We start from the raw sequence: 25,679 nt of genomic DNA, 5'->3' as shown, positions 1-25,679 counted from the left end.
TATCTACACAGTAGACCTAGCTTTTTTTTACAGGCTTACACACATGGATGTTGAAGCGTCTATGTGCTGAAACAAGCTAGAACTGTGATAGTAGCATAGCATTAGCCTGATTCGAATGCTGCTCTGCTCCCTCCCCAGGTGCTGTCTGAGGAAAGCTGCTGAGGTGGCCTGCCTGCTCCACAGAGGTCACCTGACCGTGGTGCTGCAAGGTGAGTCACATGACGAGGGCCAAGCAGCACCAAATATTCAATCCGTTCATTTATTATTCACGCTGCGTCCCTCATTAAATCGGCGTTAGGGCTTACCCTGAAGGAGACTCCTACTGTAGTAGCACTCCTCTACTAGGAAACCAATACACAGTGATGGAAAAAGTACCCAATTTTCCAACTTGAGTAAAAGTAAAGACACCTTAAAAGGAACTGACTCAAGTAAAAGTAAAAGTCACCCCGTAAAATACTACTTGAGTAAAAGTTTGAAAGTATTTGGTTTTAAATGTACTTAAGTATCAAAAGTAAAAGTATAAATGATTTAAAATGTCTTATATTAAGCAAACCAGGCGACACTATTTTCTTGTTTTTTTTAAATTACGGATAGCCAGGGTCACAGTTCAACACTCAGGCATAATTAACAAACGAAGCATTTGTGTTTAGTGAGTTTGCCAAGTCAGAGGCAGTAGGGATGACCAGGGATGTTCTCTTGATAAGTGCATGAATTAGACAATTTTCCTGTCCTGCTAAGCATTCAAAATGTAATGAATACTTTTGGGTGTCAGGGAAAATGTAGGGAGTAGAAAGTGCATTATTTTCTTTAAGAATGTATTGGAGTAAAAGTAAAAGTTGTCAAAAATATAAATAGTAAAGTAGAGCACAGATTCCCCCAAAAACTACTTAATAAGTAGTACTTAAAAGTATTTTTACTTAAGTACTTTAAACCACAGCTAATACAGCAGGTGGTAGTCTATTGTGTCTGTTGAGGTTGTGTTATGATAGTGTACTATATTGTCATGATGACTGGCTCACTTAGTTGTGGAAGTTTACAGTAGTGTGTTGGAAGTTCAAGGTGGATGCCAGTCTGTCTGTTTCTGTTTTATCCAGCTTGTGGTTGTCTTGCCACACAAGGCAAGGACGCAGCGAACTAGCGATGTTGAACATAAATAGTCTGGCACCCAGGCCGGAGACTACGGCCTTGGAGAGATAAGTGTAATATTACGGTCTATTATAGGGAGAACAGTCTTATGGCAAACATACAGACGTTCTTGACTAAATACAACTATGTTCATACATTATTATTACATGACTCCTTGTACTGACACATATAATTGGGCTGCGAGAGTCCGTCCTAGTCGGTTGATACCTAAGGTAGCTACCACAGACTGAAAAGTCAACAGGAATCCGTGTCACATGAACAATAGCTGCTACTGTCCTGTGATTTTCCCTTCCCCCGTATGAGTTGTGTTGCCTGGCCAGTTTCAAGTGGGCCTTTTGGAGAGGAGGGTTGTATATCACCCCCATAAAACCACAGAGCTGACTGTGTCCTAAACACAAGTAAATGACTGGAGAAATGACCCAATGGCTTTTTCAGACAGGCCCAGACAACACTCCCTACTGCCTGTGGTTAGAAAAAACCTGCCAACCAGATGTGGGGATTCGGGAGAAGTTCTATTCAAGTCCACAGAGGGGGGCACTTTTTGTGAGAATGAAAGGGCTGATGTGGGACTGTAGCGTTTGGATTGTCATGTTGTGTTGTTGTTTTTATACATGGCATTACCCTTCTCAAATCTTTTATTTTGTGTGTGTTTGGGGTAGATGATAAACTCAAGGACACGTCTCTTATCCTCTGAGCCTTGAATATGCATACTGTTACTGTATTCAATTACAATTGATTATTGATGGTCTATTTCCTCCTGTTGTGTGCAGAGGCGGAGGACCGGGACATGACCTGTGTGGTGTCCAGTCTGGTCCAGGTGATGTGTGACCCCCACTGCAGGACCAGGGTGGGCTTCCAGGGTCTGGTGCAGAAGGAGTGGGTGATGGCCGGACACCGCTTCCTCAGCCGCATCAACTACCACAGGGACAGCGATAAGGAAGAGGTGAGAGGATAAGCTGCAACCTATCAGTAAACTCACCTATCAGTGGTCATGGGGGGGGGGGCAAGGAAAGGAAACTATTTGCATTAGGACACAGTGTTTAATGCCAGTCATATGTCTTTAGGAATCTTTCTCCCATCTTTCTTAAGCTTGTGTTTTTCTCCCCACTAGGCGCCAGTGTTCCTGCTCTTCCTGGACTGTGTGTGGCAGCTGTGGGTCCAGTACCCATGCCACTTCCAGCTGACAGGGGACTTCCTGCTGGCCCTCCATGACAGTTTCCACCTGCCCCTCTTCAGCAGCTTCCTGGCCAACTGCCACAGGGAGAGGTGCAAACGCTCACAGGTACGCCAATGTTCAGCAACACCACCGCTGATGCTGAAGCTGTAGTACTAGAGAAGATACATTGTAGGTATGCTACTGTAGGCTAACATGGAAAATGTTGGAAATACCTGTATCAAAGTTTGAAAGTCGTAAATTCTGTAAACCATCTCAGATTAAAGCGGTTGATTTGCGAGGCGAGTCCACGTCATTTTTAATCCCACACATGCATCAGCTCATATTGTCTTCAACGATAACTCTTGAATGAGCTCAGATTGAATCAGACGAATCACTGTTCTCTCACCTCTTCTTCCTCTCTCTCCCAGAACCTATCCCAGAGTTACACTCCAGTGAATGGCTGGAGAGACCTGGTACCCAGGGGCTCCTTCCCGGACCCCTCAGACCCCCCTCTGCCCCCTGTGTGGGACTGGGCCCTGCAGTACAGCAGCCAGAGACGGGAACGTTTCACCCAGCCAGTGCCTCCGCTCACCCTGCCACAGCCCCTACTCAACGGCAACCTCAACACCAACCCCGAGGCACACAGGGTAGGAGTGAGAGGATGATATTATGGAGGATATAGTCAGGCGCAAGGAGTGTAAAAAGCACTATATAAATGCAAATTGTGCATTCATGTTAGGGTACTTAGTAATTCAAATGCTATTTCAATGAGCTCCTTTCTTACAAAAGCCACCCCACTCACACACACATATAAATACACTTACTAAATATTAACGACCATGATGAGGGATGAACACTGGCCCACTGCACCTCCGTGTGGTAGGTCTCAGTATTGCAACATGCTTAAGGCACAAAAGGGATATTCAAACGTATTACTCTCTCTTCCTCTCTTCTCTCCATCCCTCTTTCAGCTGAGTGACAGCACACCAGGCTCTGTGTTCCTGCTCTCCAGGGGCTCCTTCTCCTGCTCTGCTAACCTCCTGCCCTGGCGCAGTGGAGGGGGCTCAGGCGTCTACCGGAAGAGCCACCGGAGAGGGGGGTCCTCCTCAGAGAACCTGCCGGGCCTGGAGAGGCTTCTGAAGGCCTGGGCCCTCACAGAGCTCCCTCAGGGCCACACCACCACCACATCCGGTCTCCAGGGGCCCCTGGACTCCTACGAGCCTCTACTGCCCCTGCTCCTGGGGCCCTGCGTAGGCGTGTGGAGGGACTGCTACCTCCGTGGGGCTCTTCATGCTCAGGTATATAGGGAAGGATTATCATTCTCACTACTATACAGTGCCTAAAACACTGTTGCCATGGAGATGTTTATAATAGCCTACTCTACTGGTATGTGGGTGGGTGATCAAAATGAACTTTGAACTCGGTAACTGAAAAAGGATTTCAACTAGAGGTATTGCATAAAAAATGTAGTAAGAAGTTGAAATTCATATTTTTATTCAACTGAATAGTGCAATGTTGTACTGGACAAGCTCCTAACTTTTGCTGATCACATTAGAAACTACATTTAGTTGCTCATGGATGACTGTAGTCATGATGGTGTTATAAACTAACAGAAACCCTGGCCATGTTGTGTCCTCAGGCGTTCTCCCACCCCATCTCCTCATCCACTCAGCACCCAGTGGAACAGCTAGCCTGGGAGGTCCAGCAGCTCAGAGACAAGCTGACGTTGGCCTCCAGCCCCACTAACACAGTCCCAGCCAAGACACAGGTGCCCCGTCGGACAGACTCCAACCTCAACCAGAACACCAACAATAGCACCTTCCTCTTCCCAGCCTCCAGACCCCCTGGGCCGGTTGCCTCCAGAACCACGCCCCCTATCTCAAACCTCCAACCCAGGGTTCCTCCAGCTTGTTCTAGAGCTGGTCACAGAGACAGCAGCAAGCACACATTCCTATTTGGCCACCCATCCTCTTCAGAGTCCCGTCCAGACCAGCGTTACTTGCCCGCGCCCAATAATAATGCCAAGCTGCCCAAGAGCAACGGTCCTTCACTGGATTCCTGAGCTCGGTGTCCCCTGTCAGTTAGCACAAATGGTACAAACTGTTCCCCCCGGCTCTGAACTCTAGAATGAGATCACCTATACACACCCTCCAAGACTCTATTTCCATCCCTGACACCTGATCTCTGGGTGGAACCAGATGTGATTGTCCTGTCAAGGCCTGTTTGAGTGGCTTTGAGGCAATAACAAGACGAGGAGGGTCATGTGCTGAGCAGGGAGGAGAGTCTAAACTGCAGTAATAATGCATTGAGCAGTGCAAAGCACAAATAGTATTTGAAAGATTGTTCAACTTGTAACAAATTGTCTGTTTTACTGAATATGACACCCAAACTGAAGGTTCTGGTCAGCATTCCCTGAGAACGTATTGGTGTTTTTAAAAGCAGCAAGCTAATACCCAAAATGAATAAGGGCTGATGATGGTTGATAAACTAATGACATAAGGGCACAAATAATGAGCTGTTGGCTGAAATATGGAATCAAATACCTCTATTGATCAGACTTCAGCTGTTTTTAGAATCATGATTTCAACGGAGTGACAACCTTCATTCTTGACCAGACGGCTACAATAGGACTGTTGTCCTAACTCGGTCTCTTAGTCATTTTGAGTGACTATAACCTCCAGTTCCAAAACCAACTCAGCCTTGAGAGGAAAAATACATAGAGCTGCTCACCAAGTAAACACTAGGGAGAGACATTGGCGTAACAAAAAACATGCAGTTAACTCCAGGCACTTTGTCCAGCAAATTTAACCTGGAATTTAGGCCACTGGAGCTATTTTGGTGCTGTTCCCATATCTTTATACTTGCATGCATGCTAGTAGTGAACAATGAGAGGCAGAAGCTGAGTTGTATGACTCTGTATCATAACCCTGTTTTTCAGAATATGGCCATGGTCAGTTAATATTGCTGTAAGTGTGCATGATTGAGGTAAAAGTGCTATTATTTTTATGGTCTGTGCATCTCTATTGAGAGTTCTAAGTATTATTGACCAACTTTGGTTGCGTATGAATTTCATAAATTGTAACGATACATTTTTAAGTGATCGTGACCAAGATGAGTATTACTCTTTTTTTCCCCCCTTATGTTGTCATTGTGCAAACCATAAGTTCTGATGGTTCATATTTATAATTGACTTTTATCTGGTACTTCTAGATGTAGCTTTAAGGTAAGCAACTTTTTTTTCAATAGTGTATTTCTTCATTACTTGTCCTGGCTGCTAGTTTCGTATTCAGCTTGCATTCAGGTCAAGGACTTCTAAATGCATCATTTCATTCAAAGCCCAGTGAGCTATTGGGACTGGGCTACTCAGTCCAGCCAGATTGTTGTTTGCATGATGTGGATATTAAGCAGCAAATACACTGGCATGATTTCCATATACTGTAACACTCAAGACTACAGGGATGTACTGTGTGTTTATACCAAACTAGCATTTCCATGCAGAGAAGTACTTGTATTGTGTAACATAGGATGAAAGGGTTTCTGGCTGGCATACAATGTATTTCTCACTGAAATGTCTCATTATGTTTATGAACTATGAAGGCTGAAGGTGGTAATGTATGTGACTTTTACATTGGTCTGTATTACCTAGAGTTATTCCTATGCCTCAGTACGAGAGCATTTTGAATTATTCAATGGCTGTAAATATTCATTGTTGAATATCACAGCACACTGATATCAGGTACTGAATATCAGGTTGTTTGAGTTTTTGGATGTGATGCCAGTACTTTTGCTCTCGTCTTCCACGGAAAAAACAAGGTCATCACATTCCCTAATGGCATTGGCTCTACAGAGAGAAAATGAAAGGTCCCTTTCAGCATGCAACCCCACTTCCTATGTCTCTACACCATTATATATGTAAATGTTTTGGTACGAATGACACAATGATTTGCCAGATGTACATATTTTTTTGTATCAGCATGTTAGGATCCTGATTAATAAACTATTATAAGTTCATAAAATCGTTGCTTTCAAGTTTCAAAGTTTATTCGCCACGTGCACAGGATCCAACAGGTGTAAAACAGTACAGTTAAATTCTTACCTTGAGAGCTCTTTCCAACAATGCAATGAAAGTAATATACAGGAGATAATGGATTTAAAAAATACAAGTAAGAATAAAAACCTCGAACTATGACGAGAGCTGAAGAACAGGAGAATGCAAGTATTTACAGTATTTACCTTATTCAATGTGCAGGGGTACTGGAGTGGTTGAGGTGGGTTTCAACATGAAAAGTGACTGGTAGCAGGATATACATGTAAACAGGAGTAATAGTGACCAGTAGCAGTATAAATAGATAAATACTAATGGTAATAGCAATCAGTAGTCAATGGGCAGCAGCGTAATGGAGTAATACATCAAATCAATACTCATTCTAGCATAGGTTGTGTCAGTGGGTAGAGTAGAGACCTGTGAATAGGCATAGAGTCAGTGTGGATAGTCTGTGGAGGAGCAGTTAGTTAGCCATTAAGCAATATGGCCAGGGGATAGAAGCTGTCTGAGCCTTGATGCACCTGTACTGTCTGCCAGATGGGAGCATGGAGAACAGTCCATGTCTCGGGTGGCTGGAGACTGGCAATTTTTCGGGCCTTTCTCAGATTCTGCCTGGCATGTGCTTCCTGGATGGCAGGGAGCTCGCCCCCAGTGATGCGCTGGGTTGTCCGCACCACCCTCTGGAGGGCCTTCCGGTCGCAGGCTGTGCAGTTACCATAGTAGATGGTGATACAGTCAGGCTGCTCTCAAATGGTGCAGCTGTAAAAGTTTGAGGGGCCATGCCAAATAATGTCAGCCTCCTGAGGGAGAAAAGGTGTTGCTGACCATGTTAAGTCCTCAGTGATGTGGATACAGAGGAAATTTAAGCTCTTTACCCTCTCCACTGTGGCCACGTTGATGTGGATGGGTGTGTGCACCCGCGTTTCCTGTAGTCCACAATCAGCTCCTTGGTCTTGCTGACATTTAGGGAGGGCTTGTTGTCCTGGCACCACACTGCCAGTTCTCTGACCTCCTCCCTGTCTGTTGTCTCATCGCCGTTGGTGATCAGGCCTACCATCTTCATGTCATCAGCAAACTTGGAGTTGGTTGTGCGTGGCCACATAGTCGTGGGTAAACAGGGAGTACAGGAAGGGGGCTAAGCACACACGTGGAGGTCCCATTCAATTAGACTTTATTACAAAGTAACAGAGCCGAGCAATTCCATGGAACAACTGCCTTTCTTGCCACAGAGCTCAGGCTTTATAGTTTTCCTTCTTTTCATAACACAGTCACTCCCCTCTATGTAGATGAATAACTCCCCTTGACCTTGCACCACCATTATTATTATTTATTGAAGTGTACCTATGATGAAAATTACAGGCCTCATCTTTTTAAGTGGCAGAACTTGCACAATTGGTGGCTGACTAAATACTTTTTTGCCCCACTGTATGTTCCAGGGATGTGCTTTTCTAATGATCCTTGATTAGTACAACCATGGGTTCCTTGTTACATTTTCTGCTTACATTCTGTTTTACATGTCTGGTGATTAACTTCATGTTGACCCAGTCTGTACATTCTTATGGATTCTGCCTAAATTGTGTTTTTACTGCAGTTCAATGTTTAACTCTGTTTATCCAGCTCTTTCCATTTAACTGAGCTCAGCCTATATTCTGCTTACAAATGTCTTATTTGTTAGCCCTATGTTTTCTGTCTCAATACTTCAAGGTGGTCAGTCTGGATACTGGAAAATCAAGCATGGTCATGAATTTTTCACCTACAAGTGCAATTGAGATCGCATTGTCTGTAGATCTGTCTGGGCGGTATGCAAATTAGAGTGGGTCTAGGGTGTCTGTGATGATGGAGGTGATGTGTGCCATGACCAGCCTTTCAAAGCACTTCATGATTACAGATGTTAGTGCTACAGAGCAGTAGTCATTGTGGAAGTTAACCTCAAGAGTTCTTGGAAACAGGAATGATATTGTTCAGCTTGAGACGTGGGGATTACAGACCAGAGAGGTTGAACATGAAGATGCCTGCCAGCTGGTCTGTGCATGCTCAGAGAACACCCGTCTGGTAGAGAGGGACCATTGGATAGATCACGGCTAGGTCTACATTTGTAATGGACTGTAGCCCCTGCCACATGCATTGGGCGGCGGAGTCGGTGTAATAGGATTCCACCTTGTTCCTACATTGTCCTTTTGCCTGTTTGATGACTCTGCAGAGGTCGTAGTGGGACTTCTTGTACACGTTTGTGTCCTTAGTCATCGCCTCTGGGTTGACTGCGGTAGCTCTGTGTGGGGTAGCTCTGTCCTTTACTTGAGCGCATACCTCTTGTGTTAAATCCAGGGCTTTTGATTGGGGAAGCAGTCTTGCTTTTGCTGTGTCTGTCTGTGTTCGTGTCGGCCATGTCTACAGGCAGAAGGACACCCCTGCTAGTGAACTGATCCTCTGGCAACCAAATTATACAACAGGTGTAGACATTGCCGTGAAATGCTTACTTTACGAACCCTTAACCAACAATTTAGAGTTATGCTAAATAAACTAAAAGACAAAAAGTAACAAAATAACAATAATTAGGATATATACAAGGTGTACCGGTACCGAGTCAATGTGCAGGGGTACGGGTTAGTCAAGGGAATATGTACATGCAGGTCGGGGTAAAGTGACTATGCATAAATAAATAAACAGAGTAGCAGCAGCGTATGTGAAGAGTGTGAATGTATGTGTGTGGCGTCAATATGCATGTGTGTGTCTATGTTGGAATGTCAGTGTAGTATGTGTGAGTGTGTAGTTAGAGTCTAAAATTGCCCACTCACTCCATCCTGGATAGGCTACCGCACCTCTCAGAGTTCCACTCAGCGGTCGAAAAATGCTAACAATAATAATTCCCCTGAAACTGGCGACATGGAACATCAGAACTATTTTGGACACTGTTGATAATGGTGATAGACCCATCGGAGAACAGATTTGATTGCTGCAGAACTAAGGCGCTACACCATTGACATTGCTGTCCTGAGTGAGATCAGGTTCCTGGATGAAGGTTCCCTGAAAGAGGAGGAAGAATGCTACACCTTCTTCTGGAAAGGTTACCCTTCGGGTGGACAACATCAGCATGGTGTGGGACTGGCAATTAAGAACGGCCTTTTACCCAGCCGCACCAAAAAGTGAAAGTCTCCTGTCTCCCCATATCCCCCTTAGCCAAGATGCGTTATGCTACTCCTCTCAGTGCATACGCACCAACTTTACCATCGAAAAATGAGGCAAAGGACTGCTTCTACCAATCACTACATGAGGCCTTTCACCACATCCCCAGGAATGACAAGATCTTTCTGCTGTGTGACTTCAATGCTAGGGTGGGACAGAACAACAGGATATGGAGTGGAGTACTGGGTAGGCATGGTGTTGGCCAGGTCAATGAGAACTGCATGAGACTGCTAACTATGTGCCGAGCGCAATCTCATTTTTCACTGACACCTTGTTCAGGCAGAAGAACAAATATAAAACATCATGGATGCCCCCACGCTCCAAACACTGGCACATGATCAACTACGCCATAGTGAGACGCTCTGACACTAATGACGTCCTGCTGACACGTGCCATGAGGGGTGCTGAATGCTGGACAGATCACTGTATGATACTGGAGAACCTCCAGGTGAGAATTAAATCCCCCAACGCCTGCAGAAGTCCAGTAAGAAGCCTCCGCACTGTACCCAGCTTGAGAAAGCTGCAGTAAGGGTCGAGTTCCGTCGCCCTCTCACTAAAAGGCTAAGGGAAGTTTAGCCTCTTCTGAGCACAGAGGACCCCATGGACCAGAAGTGGGCATCGATCAGCTCAGTGCTCTATCGGGAAGTGGCCCACTTCACTGGCTACAGAAGTAGGAAACATAAGAACTGGTTTGATGAGAACTATGACACCATCACAACCATACTAGACAATATCCACAAAGCACACAGGGTTACTCTCAACAGCCACACATCTGCTACCCTCCACCATCAATGGCATGCTAGAGGCGTCACTACAGACCCTGGTTCGATCTGGGCTGTATCACAACCGGCCGTGATCGGGAGTCCCATAAGGCAGCACACAATTGGCCCAGCATGGTTAGGGGAGGGTTTGGCAGGCGTAAATAAGAATTTCTTCTTAACTGACTTGCCTAGTTAAATAAAGGTTGAAATGCATCACGCAAGGAAGTGCAAACATTGTGTGCACTGCAGAATGAATGGTGGATGAATAAGGCAGAGGAAATCTAAATTTATGCTGACAAAAACGACATGCACAATTTTTATCTATGGCACTAGAAGTTGCTCCATCACCCCCCTGAAAACAGCTGATGGTCTGAATCTCTTGAAGGACAAAACCAGATCCTGATGAGGTGGGCTGACGACTTTGAAGCACTACTCAATCAGCGCTCTCCTACTACCACTCCATCCTGGAAGAACTGCCAATCCGTCCACCCATTCAAGACCTCAACCATTCACCAACCTTCCAAGATGTGTTATCAGCTATCCGTTCCCTAAAGACCAACACGGCTCCTGGTGCTGATAGCATCCTGGCAGAGCTACTTAAGGGAGGTTACTTCTGCACCAGAACACTCCACCAGTACATCACTGAGATTTGGGACCGGGAGATCGTCCCCAAACAGTGGTGGGATGCAAACATTGCACCAGCTATAAGAACAAGTCCATCTGCGGAAACAGCTGGGGAATATCCCTTCTGGTTGTTGCCAGCAAGGTCCTGGCCAAGGTGATGTTACACAGGCTGGTAAACAACAGAGGTGACTCTGGCAGCAGTTCAATGCAGCTTCAGAAAGAACAGGAGTACAGTCGACATGATATTCACCGCACGGCATCTCCAGGAGAAGTGCTGTGAACCACATCAGGACCTTTTCATGGCCTTCGTCAACCTCTCCAAAGCCTTCGACACAAAACAGTGAACTACTATGGGGCATTCTACTCAAATTTGGCTGTCCAGACAAATTTGTCAACATCCTTTGCTAGTTCCATGATGGGATGATGGCTTGGGTGGCCATAGGAGGGCAGGAGTCAGTGCCCTTTGGAGTAATCGTCGCTGGGAGGCAGGGGTGTGTGCTGGCACCTGTACTCTAACATCTTCCTCCTAGGTGTCACCTAGCCTCTCCATAATAAGCTTGAGGACAGCAGCAGGTTTGCAGTGGACTTCAGGCTGGATTGAAAGCTATTCAACATCAGGAGGCTCCAAGCAGCCACCAAGGTTTTGACGACACGGGTTCTTGAGCTGCAGTATGCTGATGACTGTGCTCATGGCCACACTCTGGAAGACCTTCAGTCCGTCCTTGTAGCGGTTGTGAGGGTCTATAGCAGGATGGGACCGTCTATCAACACTCTACCAATGGAGATCCAGCCCTCCACCCAACATGCCTGTCTTCACCATTGAACACAAATCACTGTCACATCCTTCCAATACCTGGGCATCATCCTCTGAGGACTGCAGCATCGACCTCTAAATTAAATATAGGATCAAGCAAGCATCAACTGCCTTCGGGAAACTCAGACGAATGGTCTTCCAAAACAGGGATCTCCACATCCAAACCAAAGTTGCTGTCTATCAAGCAGTCTGTATCACCACACTTCTTCACAGCTGTGAAGCATGGGTCACATAAGATGCCTGAAGCACAATCCCTGGGAATCACCTGGTGCGACCGTGTGCCCCATACAGAAATATTTGCAAAGACCAACTGCAAGAGTATGGATGCCATGATCACACAACACCAACTGCGCTGGCTTGAGCATGTCATTAGAATGTCTCAGAAGTGCTTGACGCGGAAGATCCTGTATGGCCAGCTACATCTTGTCCGGCGATATGCTGAAAACGTTGCTGAAGTAGTGCAGCATCAAACCCACAGACCTGGAGGATGCTGCTGCTGACCGTTCCACCTGGCGGCAGCTCTGCCATAGTGGTGTACATAGTTGGGAGGAGGGGAGCACAACAAAACTGCAAAAAATAGCTCAGGAGACATACAACCATGACCCGCCAACACAGACTGCATATGCCCCACCTGCAATAAAGTTTGTGGATCTCGGATTGGATTCTACAGTCACCAAAGAATTCACTGTTAACTTAGAAGTCATCATCGGATACGATTGGACAACCGTAATGTAACATGCCATCTCTTATCTTCTCCCTATAGACTGTCTCATCGTTGTTGATGATCAGGCCTAACACCGTTGTGTCTGCAAACTTAATGATGGTGTTTGAGTCATGCATGGCCACGCAGTCATGGGTGAACGGGGAGTACAGGAGGGGACTAAGCACGCACTGGAGGGGCCTCCGTGTTGAGGGTCAGCGTGGTGGATGTGTTGTTGCCTACACTCACCACCTGGAGGAGGCCTGTCAGGAGGTCCAGGATCCAGTTGCAGAGGGGCATGTTCAGTCCCAGGATCCTTAGCTTAGTGATGAGCTTGGAGGGCACTATGGTGTTGAACGCTGAGCTGTAGTCAATGAACAGCATTCTCACGTAGGTGATCCTTTTGTCGAGGGCAGTGTGGAGTGCAATAGAGATTGCATCATATGTGGATCTGTTGGGCAGTATGCAAACCGGAGCCGTTCCAGGGTTTCTGGGATGATGATGTTAGCCGTGACCAGCCTTTCAAAACATTTCATGGCTACAGATGTGAGTGCTACAGGGTAGTAGTCAGTATTGATTTGATTTAGGCAGGTTACATTTGCATTCCTGCGCACAGGGACTATGGTGGTTTGCTTGAAACATGTATTACAGACTGAGTCAGGGAGAGATTGAAAATATCAGTGAAGACATTTGCCAGCTGTTCAGCACATGCTCTGAGTATGTGTCCTGATAATTTGAATGATAACCTGTTCAAAAGAGGTCTAACTCACATCATCTATGAATCACACAGTCATCCGGAACAGCTGGTGCGCTCATGCATGGTTCAGTGTTGCTTGCCTCGAAGCGAGCATAGAAGGCATTTAGCTCGTCTGGTATGCTCACATCACAGGGCAGGTCGCGGATTCCCTTTGTAATCCGTAGTAATTTGCAAGCCCTGCCACAACCGACGAGCGTCAGAGCCGGTGTAGTAGGATTCGATCTTAGTCCTGTATTACCGCTTTCCCTGTTTGATGGTTCATTGGAGGGTGTAGCGGGATTTCTTATAAGTGCCCGGATTAGTCTCCCGCTCCTTGAAAGCAGCAGCTCTAGCCTTTAGCTCAGTGTGGATATTGACTGTAATCCATGGCTTCTGGTTGGGATATGTATGTACGGTCACTGTGGGGAATGACGTCATCGATGCAGTTAATGAAGACGGTGACGGATGTGGTAGTATACTTCTCAATGCCATCGGATTAATCCCGGAACATATTCCAGTCTGCAGAAGAGTCAGGCCAGAGATCACAATGGAGGGCATGCCATGGACCCCAGACGACCAGATGATGATGTTCTGCAATCATTCAAGTCTTCAAACAGAGTAATACAATTCACAAACTTTATTTTTTTAGCAAAATATATATTTACAATATGATATTGAACACTTTAAAAGTAGCATGGCACTGTACAATTAAGTTCAATTAAAATGCATAAGCAGTAAGTATACTCAAAATATAATATTTTTAAAGTAAGGTCCAAATGTCTACTAATAATAATCAGTACACATAAATGTAAAGAACTGTCTGACACAAACATCTAATACTTAGCTCTGGCTTAATCACCCTGTAATATCCATTTACAGTATGTCATGGCACACCAATGGACATTATCTGTAATGTTATGCACTTCCATTAGTTTCACTTCCACCACCATATTACACAAAGAAGAAACACTGAGCCACTATCCATCACACAATACCAGATCACAATCTCAGTGTAAGGCAGTGCATTAAAATATTCAAATCAAAACACTAAAGACATAACTGAAAAGTCTAAATGGTTCCTACGGTATTTCATCTGGAGAGGGGACAACATGCATTTGTTTTTTTTAACCACACCCCTTGATGTACAGTATAAACTGCCTCAGTTTTACCCCCAGCTGCTCCCATGCTCTTTAGCCACCTGCTGCTGCAGGGTCCTACATGGCCCAAAGGAGGGGGTACCCAGGTACCCATAAGAGGGGGGGCCCAGGTCCCCTAGCTGGCGGAGGGACTTGCACATGGGGCAGGGGTAATCAGAGAGGCCCTCGATGTCCTCGAAGGCCAGGTTGACGATCTGGTCTGTGCAGGGGTCACAGTAGAGGTGGCCACAGGACAGGCGTTTCAGACGGGCTTCGTAGGAGATGCAGCACTGGCAGTGAGGCAGGTCTGGCCCCAAGGAGAGAGATCCAGTCAGGGAGCTGCTTTCCAGACTACCTGCCTGGCTAGAGCTCAGCTTGCCTGGAGACCTACAGAGGGGATGAGAAGTTTGGGGTTGGACTCTGGATAAGAGGTGTGTAATGTATACACATGGAGTCCGGGAGCAGGCACAGAAGGTGAGTTTAATAATAATAAACATGAAGAAAATACAAAACAGGATACGTGTACTGAACGTGACCAAAACCCAATACTGCTGGATGACTGAGGATTACTGAGGGCTATATGAAGGGAAAGTAATCAGGGTGGTGATGAAGTCCAGGTGTGCTTAACAATGGGGAGCAGGTGTGCGCCCTGACGGTTGCCAGGTTTACGCAATGTGGGTTGCCAGGACTGTTGGTTAGTAGACCGTTGACGTTGAGTGCCCGAGAGAGGGAGCAGAAGTAGGCGTGACAAGGTGTTTGCTGAAGTGCAATGGTAAAGACTATACAGTGTAGTAATCTGTGAATCTTTTAAAATGAATTTATCCCAAACAAACGCTTTGGGGCAAAATTGTATGTAATAGGATCATATAAGTATAGAAACTATCATTCAGCAATCCTGAATAGAAAACACATATCATACATGCATACATGCATATCATACAGTACGATATACACTGTATGATATGTTTTGGTTTAACAAAGGGTTTCCAACAAAGTCAGATGCATTTCTGGCTACATTTGTGGTCATGTAACACATTATTTCATACCTTTCATAATGTGTCTCATGAAGACAATGCAGGGGAATGGAGGTAAACCTTTTTGCTTCACAAACCTTTTGTCGTAACAACTAAAGGATGGATTTTTTCTTCATAGCAAATATATTGTTACACTTCACAAACTCTTATAGAGGGGGGATCAAATAGATGATCCATATGCTATTAATCTAGTCTTAAAACGGAAATGAAATATTACTTACTGTGATATTGACACTTCGGCTCTGACTCCATAATATACCGAACAAAAATATAAAGCGCAACATGTAACGTGTTGGTCCCATGTTGCATGAGCTGAAATAAAAGATCCCAGAAATATTCCATATGCACAAAAAGCTCATTTCTCTCCAATTCTGACGCAAATTTGTTTAGATCCCTGTTAGTGAGCATTTATCATTTGCCAAGATAATCCATACACCTGACAGGTGTGGCATAATCAAGGAGCGGATTAAACAGCGTGATCATTACACAGGTGCACCTTGTGCTGGGGACAAAAGGCCACTAAAATGTGCAGTTTTGACACAACTCAATGCCACAGAGGTCTCAAGTTGAGGAAGCATGCAATTGGCATTCTTACTGCAGGAATGTCCACCAGAGCTGTTTCCAGAGAACTGAATGTTCATTTCTCTACCATAAGCCGCACCAACGTCATTTTAGGGAATTTAGCATTACGTCCAACTGGCCTCACAACCTCGCCAGTCCAGGACCTCCACATGCGGCTTATTCACCTGCGGGATTGTTTGAGACAAGCCACCCAGAAAGGTGATAAAAATATGGGTTTGTACAACTGAAGAATTTATCCACAAACTGTTAGAAACCTTCTCAGCGAAGCTCATCTACATGCTCGTTGTGCTCACCAGGGTCTTGATCTGACTGCAGTTCGACGTTGTAAGTGACTTTAGCAGGCAAATTCGCACCTTTCGATGGCCACTGGAGAAGCGTGTTCTTCACGGATTAATCCCGGTTTCAAGTGTACCGGACAGATGGCAGACAGCGTGTATGGCGTTTGTGGGTGCCCCATGGTGGCCTTATGGTATGGGCAGGCATAAGCTACGGGACAACAAACGCAATTGCATTTGATCAATGGCAATTTGAATACACAGAGATACCTTGACTAGATCCTGAGGCCCATTGTCGTACCATTAATCTGCCACCATCCCCTCATGTTTCACCATGATAATACATGGCCACATGTCGCAAGGGTCTGTACACAATTCTTGGAAGCTGAAGATGTCCCAGTTCTTCCATGGCCTGCATACTCACCAAACATGACACCCATTGAGCATGTGTGGGATGCTCTGGATTGACATGTATGACAGAGTGTTCTAGTTCCCACCAATATCCAGCAACATCACACAGCCATTGAAGAGGAGTGGGACAACATTCCACAGACCACAATCAACAGCCTGATCACCTTTATGCGAAGGAGATGCCTTGTGCTGCATGAGGCACTGGAAAATGGATGGTCACACTAGATACTGACTGGTTCTGATCCACGCCCCTACCTTTTTTAAGGCATCTGTGCACAACAGATGCATATCTGTATTCCCAGTCATGAAATCCATAGATTAGGGCCTAAATAATTTATTTAAATTGAATGATATCTTTATATGAACTGTAACTTGGTAAAATCTTTTCAATTGTTGCATGTTGCCTTTACATTTTTGTTCAGTTATAATATATAATGGCATAAAAAACTGTGGGATATCATACAAACAATTATGGTCATTGGGACATTTTTATTTTCTCACACTCACCTCTGTGAAGACGCCGAATCCTTAAAACAATCGAAGCTCAGAGCCGCTAAGATTCTCCATAAAAGGTCCATACCATTTTCTCTCATGATAGCGCCAATATTTCATCGACCTGGTTTCTGGGCCACATCTTCTTTGCGTCGGTCTTATTTCATATGTTACAATCTAAATATGAAATTTAGGCAAATCCAAAAACCATAACAAAGCAGTATCGTTGTACTAGTTCCAGTCGAGAAAAAACGAATAACGTTACAATGGCGATTTTTCCTCTACCTACAGTAGGTTACATTGACACCAAGTATACACGGCACGCGAACAGAAACGGAATACGAAGTGGAGCAGCTGGAGTAATCAGGATAGACTAAAAGCACACACGACGTAGACTAGATTTGACCAATGCGATGAAAACGGGACAGTTTATATTTATCTTTACGTTATTTATTATCATACATGGAAAGTCTATAGGCTACACTTGGCGTTTCGGAATATAGCAATAAATTAATGAAATGGTCTGACTCCAAACGCGCATAGGGGTTTTCTCTTTATGGCCCATGTTCATGTGTTCTTGTGGAATATCGGGTCATTAAGATGCGGCGATCGCTACATGAAGGCATAACTTCACAAGGTAGCCACATGGTGGCGATACATACCTGAGCATTCTTTGACTACATTTACTGGCCCACTGAGTTTTAATGTCAGCTACGGGGCTACAATCAATACGTTTTTTATTATATAGTGTCAATCGTTTTAACTTTACGTTTGAAAAAAAAAGAGTTGTTCCAATGCAAGTGTTCTATTATTTGTCTTATATTGTTATCATAAAGTATGAAATTATAAGGCAGGGAAGGAAATGATGATGCCACTATTGTGCTCAGGAAATTGGATCTCGTTGTGATTAAATTATGTGTTCTTGGTAAACTAGCACTGGCTAGGCTCACTTTTGTTATAGTACAAATATATGACACAGTCCTATATTCTTCTAAATGAATTGTAATAACAGGCAAATAATAGTCAAATAGCTGCAAATAGCAATGAAGACCATTCTACGGTAGGCCACATGACATGCTAGCTTGTCTGGGCAGTGTTTACTTTCAGGCACATTTGCTTGTTAAGATTGTAATCTTTTCTGTCAGTTATGTGGGTCTCACACAAGCCAGCCCATCTGCTGACTGGTTTGGGGGCAATTTGTGCAGCTGTGTGGGAGTGTTGATCAGGTCTGTCAGTTTTCTAACAGGTTCCTCTGAGGGTGATGCATGGATAGCTGTTGCTCCTCCCTCCACTGGAGTCTGGACCACCTGTGGAAATGATGTCTAGTTAAGATACAGTACAGCATTATAAGCACCTACTGCAATACAGGATGGCCATTTTACTCAGGGTTGTGTGTGGTTGCAGTGATACAGTGATTATAAGGATTATAGTATTATATTAATATGAATTTAGTTTAAGTATGTTGGTCTCTGGTCATTACAGTATTGTTATCATGCAATTTCGTAACATGAAAATCATATAGAAACATGTTTTGTTTACTGTAGCAATAGGCAACACAACTTCCCCAAACATCTTTTAATGTGTTTCATTAAAAACAGCATGGCCTCCCTAATGAATTCTGAGCTGGTATCACAGCACCCTGAGAGTTCCATTTCCTGACTTCTGTTCTGATTTTAATTGTATGCTTTTCAAGTATGCTTTCCAAGTTGGATCGTGCTACGAGGGAGAAGTCCCTTGGAACTCTAATGCAGATCTCTCACATCAATGCTGATTAAATAACAAGGCAGCTTTAATCTGTCGACCCCAACCAATCAGATCTCTCACCAACAAACCGTGCTGGAAATGATTGGAAGACAGTGACACGTTGCTGGAAATGATTGGAAGACAGTGATGAAGTTGCACTGTACTCCTCCCATATGTCAGCCAGGGTGGAGGGAAGAGTGTAAGAGAAGCCATATAGCTATTCTAACACAATGCCAGTCATGCACTGAGCATCCCACTGGGACTGAGTGCAGAGCATCAGAGGTCAGGAGTACTATGGGGTGTCCTGATGTCCTGTTCCCATCATCATCACGGTCATGTGACCGGTTACTTTGACAGCTTCAGTCAATCACTTCTCACTTTATGTGAATGAAAGGGTATAGGCTTATCTAATGTGGAATCAGTGCAGAGATTGGGTAAAATATAGGAGTATAACTGTTGTGGTCAATAGATACCAGCCTGTAGGACCTGTCCAAATGGCAGCTGGCCATCTCTGAAATAGACTGTGGCTGGTGACTATAGTAACGCCTGAAGCTAAAGGCCAGGAACTCATTTGGTCGGATGAGATCAGGGTTTGCAGTTGGCATGGCAATATGTAGGCTTATTAGGGTTAGATGTATGGTGCAGTGTACAGTTTGGTAGTGTATGTTAGTCTATTTTGGAGTTACAACGTATGGTTTGCGCAGACTGTGAATACCCAATGAATTTACAGCAATACCTTTCCCGAAAGATTTTACACCTTTTACTTCTCCCAAATGATTTATCAGTCTTTTACAAACACAGTATCAAACAGTATCATTTCTCATGTCCAATTATAGCCAGGAGCTGCAGCACGTGTAGGCAGAGGCATCTCGTGCACAGCTCAATGCACCAACAATTTGGTGAGTATGGCGAGAAAGACGGTCGAATCCATATCAGTTTGAGCAGAAATCTATAGCGTCTATAATATTGCCAAATATGTCTTCAAATGCTCGGGTGGTTTGAATAATTAATGAATGCCACATCGCAAACAGCGTACGGTTCCATTGACATTCTAACGTCCACACTGAAGCAAAAGAAGAACACCCTCTCTTAGAGAATTGTGTACACGAGACTAGAGGGATGGATGCTCGAGAGGAGGGGGATGCTCGAGAGGAGGGGGGTGCTCCAAGAAGGATGCTGTGTGGTAGGGTAGCGTACGACGTCAGCCTTGTGCACACAACAGGGTTATGTTGTATTCTAAACTGGGTAGGTGACCACAGAACAATTTTCATAGACCGGATTTAACACATTTTGATTTTTTTAAAACACGGTGACAACCTTATTAACAAATAAATACAGTTGAGGTCGACTGGAAAAACGCCAACCTTCTCTACCAAAGGTAAGGAAGAGTATAAGTCTCAGTTACATTTATTTGCCGTAAATTTCGTCATACTCGATGTTTATCAAGAGCATTTAGGGTAGTATTGCAATAATTGTGTTAAATAGCCTAGTCAATAGTTTTCCACGGCTGTCCACGCCGAGCTGCCGAGGTTATTTTGAGCGATAGCAAGAAAGCACAACCGATAGAAAATGACCCCCCACCCCATCCCTAAATAGCCTGTTAGTGAAATAGCCAGAAGAGAGGTCAACGTCTGTGTGTAAAACACAAGTGATATACATCCGTTTCTACAACAAAAACAACATATCTCCATTGAACGAATAACATTTCTAAAGCCACCAAATTTGGTCCGGTGGTCTCGTGCGTAATAATGTAAACCTGCATCCCTGCTCCATCCCCTGTCATCACATTTTAGCCATTATTACTACTGAAAACTGAGGTCTTCTCAAGCATGACATAACCTGGCTAAATATAGGCTACAGTGCATTTACGTATAGTGGTGAAGACTCTTCCATAGTTGAGTTTATGGTTAATTGGCGTTGATTTAAATAATGACTCTCACCTTATCGCCTCGCCCCTTCACCAGTCAGGACTGCTTGAATTTGATTTGATGACTGAATATATTCACCCTGAACCATAAGGTATAGGCTGCACACACTGTTGCGCATCAGTGAATGTTTATTGTTATTTTTACCATAGGCTATATGTAGACTGTTTATTATTATTTTTTAAGATAAGCGGCATAAACGGCTGCCTCCTATTCATTACGCGTAGAACGCGATACATGACCTTGCGCTCTGTGATGTCGAAGATGAACGGAACTTGCTTACAACTTATTTTTTTCTTTGTCAGTGCAGTGTCGCGTTAGTTCTGCTACAATGACCTTGTCATTTAAAAACATGACACATAGGCCTATACAGTATATTTATGAAGGCATCTTCGGGTTGTCCCAGCGTCTAGAATGGATAGGTTACGGTTACTGATTGACATGTTGGCCTGATAGAAAGGGCCTTCAGGGAAAAATATTCGATCTGATTGTAAAATAATTTGACAACAATTGACACCTATCTCTTTTACAATAATTTATTCACAATCATTGTTACATTTTATTTACTATAGGCTATAGCCATAGAATGTTGTTACAATGTCCATGTGTTCTCACCTTGGATAGGATCAACTACAATATGGCCTTTACCAATATAATGATAGCCAAATAAAATAAACATTTATAGGCTAACACACTATTTATTAAGATCGAAATGTGATTGGAAGATTGGAAGCTTTGTGATTTACATCAGTTCATAATCTAATTGACTAGGCCTATGGATTGGATGACAGTGCTTGCCAAATAGTGACACCGTATTTACTACCCTCCCTTTCATTTGTTATGCTTGTTGTCAATCAAGTCCTGCTGTAGCTACTTGCAAAGCCTGTTGGTGACTCAGATATATAAATGTATGTTTTTATCTAACCTTGCAGTAATTCCTCCGTCAGTCTCTTGGCTGATTCCCTACTCTTTTGATACTGCCATACTCATTGTAGTGTAACCTTAAGAGATTACATCTGAAAGGTGTGTGTACTGTAGAGTACAGGGTAAAACAGAATACATTGAGAATGACTTGGCAGCTCAGGTTGATGACAGCTACAGTCATGCCCATGATGATACATTCCTCTTCAGTGCATAATCTTCATTGGAGTTTTGATATTACTCCCTCTGTTGTTTGTGCTTGTTCAACAACCCTTTGAAGCCAGACGAGCCATTGCTTAAGTGGTGTTAAAGGCAGTATTCATTAAATACAGTGGCTATTTGGTCTCCTTGAGCTGTGTGTGATGTGGCACAGAAGTACAATCAAGTACATCAAGTACCAGCAAACTGGGGAAGTATTGAGTATTATACTAAGGGAGAGTTGATCTAATCGATACAATAACAATATAATGGAGGTTATCCATTGAAGAGAGAGAGAGTATGGTGGATATGAGACAGCAGGTCCAGCCTCCACAGTTAGCCAGACGACAGGGAAGGGAGCTGGACAGTTTGGTGGTCTTATTTTCTGCCTGCTACCTCTGCTGATTAGGGTGTGCTCTGGGCTGTCCTCAAAGATTAGACTTGTCACAAGTTACAACTTCACTCTGCGGTGGCTGTGAGCAGTGGGGCTTACTGCATTAACATAACACATCCTAAGACAGGCTGAAATAGCCTGTGGACCAGCAACACAGACATTCAACTCATTCCCATCCACCAGTATCCAATACATATCGTTGAGATCACTTGACCAGTGCAGGTGTTGCTAAATGTAGACAGTCCACTTCCATAACAGCCTAGCGACCCAGAAACACAGGCCATCAGTCAAACACATACTTACGTGTTTTACATTTCTACTCTCTTGTAGATTTAGCGTACAACTGAGAGATAATCAATGCCTTTTCTCTTCTCAAAGCACATTACCATCAGTCTTCCACTCACAGCAAATGTGCTTTTAATCTGCCATATGGGGTATCTACCTCGGAGGAACGTAATGTTGTAAACCAAACGGTAAAGCGGTAGTAAACCACACAGTGTAGCTACACAATAGCACAACAAATAGCCCCAGTGCACGCAGTACTAGAGAGCAAACATTGTAGCTGTAAAGTAGCCATTTCATACGCTTCACATTAGCTATTTTCGTCAGAGTCCAACAACAACCAAATGGTATTAATCCAATGCATAACACTGAGCATGGAGAGCTTGCCATATTTTCTACATAATGCAGTGGTGAGGATATCTGCATAGAGAGTACCCCAGTCCCCAGCATCATCATCTTCTCCTCCCATAATCCCTGCAGTATATTCTTGGGTTCTGTTAGAGAAATTACCTTCTCCTCTCTGGTATTTCACTGCAGTGTACAATTTCCTGTTTGTAAGATTCCTTTTCTCCAGCAAGTACGCTTTATACTTTCCTCTCCAAGCTTTCACAATCCAGCACACATAATCACTGTCTTCTCATATTTCAGTTCAAAGCTTGTCATTATTGTGTTAGCATCTACACCTGCTGCTACATTTGAAACAGTAGATTGACGACAACATTGTTGTTATGAGTCATGAAACGACCATGAAAATGGTAAAAACCCTCTACATATCTATTATTTCATACGTAGGCATTACAACTCAGGCATTACAGTAGGTATAATCAAATGCCAATAGTATCTATTAGAGAATCAGAGCCTCCGTTTAAAGGTGGACAGGAGTGGTACAAAGTAGTTCCCCTTGACATGGATACCACCAACATCCAATTCAAGTACTGGACTGTTAAAACCTATGGACCGTTACATCATTGAAGGGTATAACAAGCTCATTGAGTTGTCTCCCTTTGCATATATCACCCATTTCCTTCCTTTGTTACCTCTCAAAACTGACATGAAGAAGCCCTCTCAAATAGTACAATATTTTGTATATTCAACTTTTCTGTAGCAAGGGCAACTGCCACAGATGCTTATAATTCACTTTTTCATTATAGGTACTGCGACTGCATCCACAGCAGTTTTTTCTTTGAATATCCATATTGCAGTGAAGGGAACTAAAATGGATGCTGGGATGACCTGCTGTTTGACATGGTGTTGCTGACTGCTGTAGTGAGCCCAGGTTGACTACGCACACTGAGAGGTTCCACCCAGGGAATGATGACAATGATGATGTGACTCATGTTGGGCTGTGCCCTTTCCAGAGGGGACCTCTCTCTCTCTTTCTCTGCAGAACCATACATACTGTCTAGGTGGGTGGAGCTACTGTATGAGCCATGAAAGGAGTGTGTTTACGCACATCCAAACATGGCACTGGAGCTGGACAGAAAAGAACAGCTAAATAAATAGATGTTTGTCTCCTCTCTGTTTGCTACTCCTGCTGAACAGCCTCTCATCATCCTCTCTCAGGAATACTTCCACCCTGTAATGCCCAACCCAGGAGTGTCCAGCCCTTGCAGTGTTCAGGCAGCAGGGACACAATGTAATCAAATAAAGAAATACATTTTTCTCTGGGACTCTTTCTAGGTACAGTACCAGTCAACAGTTTGGACACACCTACTCATTCAACACTATGAAAAACACATATGGAATCATGTAGTAACCAAAAAAAGTGTTTTATATTTTAAATTCTTCAAAGTAGCCACCCTTTGCCTTGATGATGGCCTTGCACACTCTTTGCATCCTCTCAACCAGCTTCACGAGTCTTGAAGGAGTGCTGAACATTTGTTGGGTGCTTTTCCTTCACTCTTCGGTCCAATTCATCCCAAACCATCTCAATTGGGTTGAGGTTGGGTGATTGTGGAGGCCAGGTTATCTGATGCAGCACTCCATCACTCTCCTTCTTGGTCAAATAGCCCTTACACAGCCTGGAGGTGTATTTTAGGTCATTGTTGAAAAACAAATGATAGTCCCACTAAGCGCAAACCAGATGGGATGGCCTATTGTTGCAGAATGCTGTGGTAGCCATGCTGGTTAACTGTGCCTTGAATTCTAAATAAGCACCCCCACACCTCCTCCTCCATGCTTCACGGTGGGAATCACACATGCGGAGATCATCCGTTTCATAAAGAGAAGGCGATTGTATCCAAAAATCTCAAATTTGGACTCATCAGACCAAAGGACAGATTTCCACTGGTCTAATGTCCATTGCTCATATTTGTTTTGGCCAAAGCAAGTCTCTTCTTCTTATTTGTGTCCTTTAGTAGTGATTTCTTTGCAGCAATTCGACCATGATGGCCTGATTCAGGCAGTCTCCTCTGAACAGTTGATGTTGAGATGTGTCTGGTACTTGAACTTTGTGAAGCATTTATTTGGGCTGCAATCTGAGGTGCAGTTAACTCTAGTGAACATATCTGCAGCAGAGGTAACTCTGGGTCTTCCTTTCCTGTGGCAGTCCTGATGAGGGCCCGTTTCATCATAGCGCTTGATGGTTTTTGCAACTATACTTGAATAAACTTGAAAAGTTCTTGAAATGTTCCAGATTGACTGACCTTCATGTAATAAAGGATCGGACCCTTTTTTTCAATTTTCAACTAAAATGACATACCCAAATCTAACTGCCTGTAGCACAGGACCTGAAGCAAGGATATGTATATTCTTGATTCCATTTGAAAGTAAACACTTTGAAGTTTGTGGAAATGTCAAATTAATGTAGGAGAATTTAACACATTCGATCTGGTAAAATATAATACAAATTTAAAAAACACGTTATAAAAGTTTTTTTAAATCATCTTTGAAATGCAAGAGAAAGGCCTAAATGTAATATTCCAGGTTAGGCGCAATTTAGATTTTGGCCTCTTGATGGCAGCAGTGTATGTGCAAAATTTTAGACTGATTCAATGAACCTTTGCATTTCTGTTCAAAATGTTGTGTCAAGACTGCCCAAATGTGCCTAATTGGTTTATTAATACATTTTCAAGTTCATAACTGTGCACTCTCCTCAAGCAATAGCATGGTATTCTTTCAC

The 25,679-nt window shown here is 43.8% G+C and overlaps 3 protein-coding genes across 4 annotated transcripts in view; 2 read left to right on the top strand and 1 right to left on the bottom strand.

Annotated features, from left to right (window-relative positions):
• LOC124004682 (myotubularin-related protein 11-like) overlaps positions 1–6,311 on the top strand; it is a 39,554-nt gene extending 33,243 nt beyond the window's left edge. Inside the window, exons 12-17 of the mRNA XM_046313373.1 lie at positions 139–209; positions 1,917–2,089; positions 2,258–2,428; positions 2,731–2,949; positions 3,274–3,600; positions 3,942–6,311. Coding sequence (XP_046169329.1) covers positions 139–209; positions 1,917–2,089; positions 2,258–2,428; positions 2,731–2,949; positions 3,274–3,600; positions 3,942–4,364 — 1,384 coding nt within the window. The 3' untranslated portion in view covers positions 4,365–6,311. The remainder of the gene's footprint in view (positions 1–138; positions 210–1,916; positions 2,090–2,257; positions 2,429–2,730; positions 2,950–3,273; positions 3,601–3,941) is intronic.
• A 7,476-nt stretch (positions 6,312–13,787) lies between these two features.
• LOC124006177 lies at positions 13,788–17,680 on the bottom strand. The gene is made up of 2 exons (XM_046316012.1): positions 17,111–17,680; positions 13,788–14,688 (listed from the first exon to the last, which is right to left on the bottom strand). Exons 1-2 carry the CDS (start codon positions 17,194–17,196, stop codon positions 14,331–14,333), a joined length of 444 nt encoding a protein of 147 aa, XP_046171968.1. The 5' UTR covers positions 17,197–17,680; the 3' UTR covers positions 13,788–14,330.
• Positions 17,681–20,010: 2,330 nt separating this feature from the next.
• LOC124006404 (synaptic vesicle glycoprotein 2A-like) overlaps positions 20,011–25,679 on the top strand; it is a 76,482-nt gene continuing 70,813 nt past the window's right edge. For both annotated transcript variants that reach the window (XM_046316400.1, XM_046316401.1), the window contains exon 1: positions 20,011–20,216. The gene's annotated coding sequence lies outside the window, so the exon portion shown is untranslated. The remainder of the gene's footprint in view (positions 20,217–25,679) is intronic.

Source organism: Oncorhynchus gorbuscha, linkage group LG19 (genome assembly GCF_021184085.1).
Source record: "Oncorhynchus gorbuscha isolate QuinsamMale2020 ecotype Even-year linkage group LG19, OgorEven_v1.0, whole genome shotgun sequence".
Taxonomy (NCBI): Eukaryota; Metazoa; Chordata; class Actinopteri; order Salmoniformes; family Salmonidae; genus Oncorhynchus; species Oncorhynchus gorbuscha.
This window is presented reverse-complemented; position numbering and strand designations above follow the sequence as displayed.

Bases quoted from the DNA above. Each gene is read 5' to 3' on its own strand.
- LOC124006177 (XM_046316012.1), bottom strand. From the start codon at position 17,196: ATGAGAGAAAATGGTATGGACCTTTTATGGAGAATCTTAGCGGCTCTG. The intron at 14,689-17,110 runs GTGAGTGTGAGA...TCCCCTCTGTAG, and splicing joins GATTCGGCGTCTTCACAGAG to GTCTCCAGGCAAGCTGAGCT.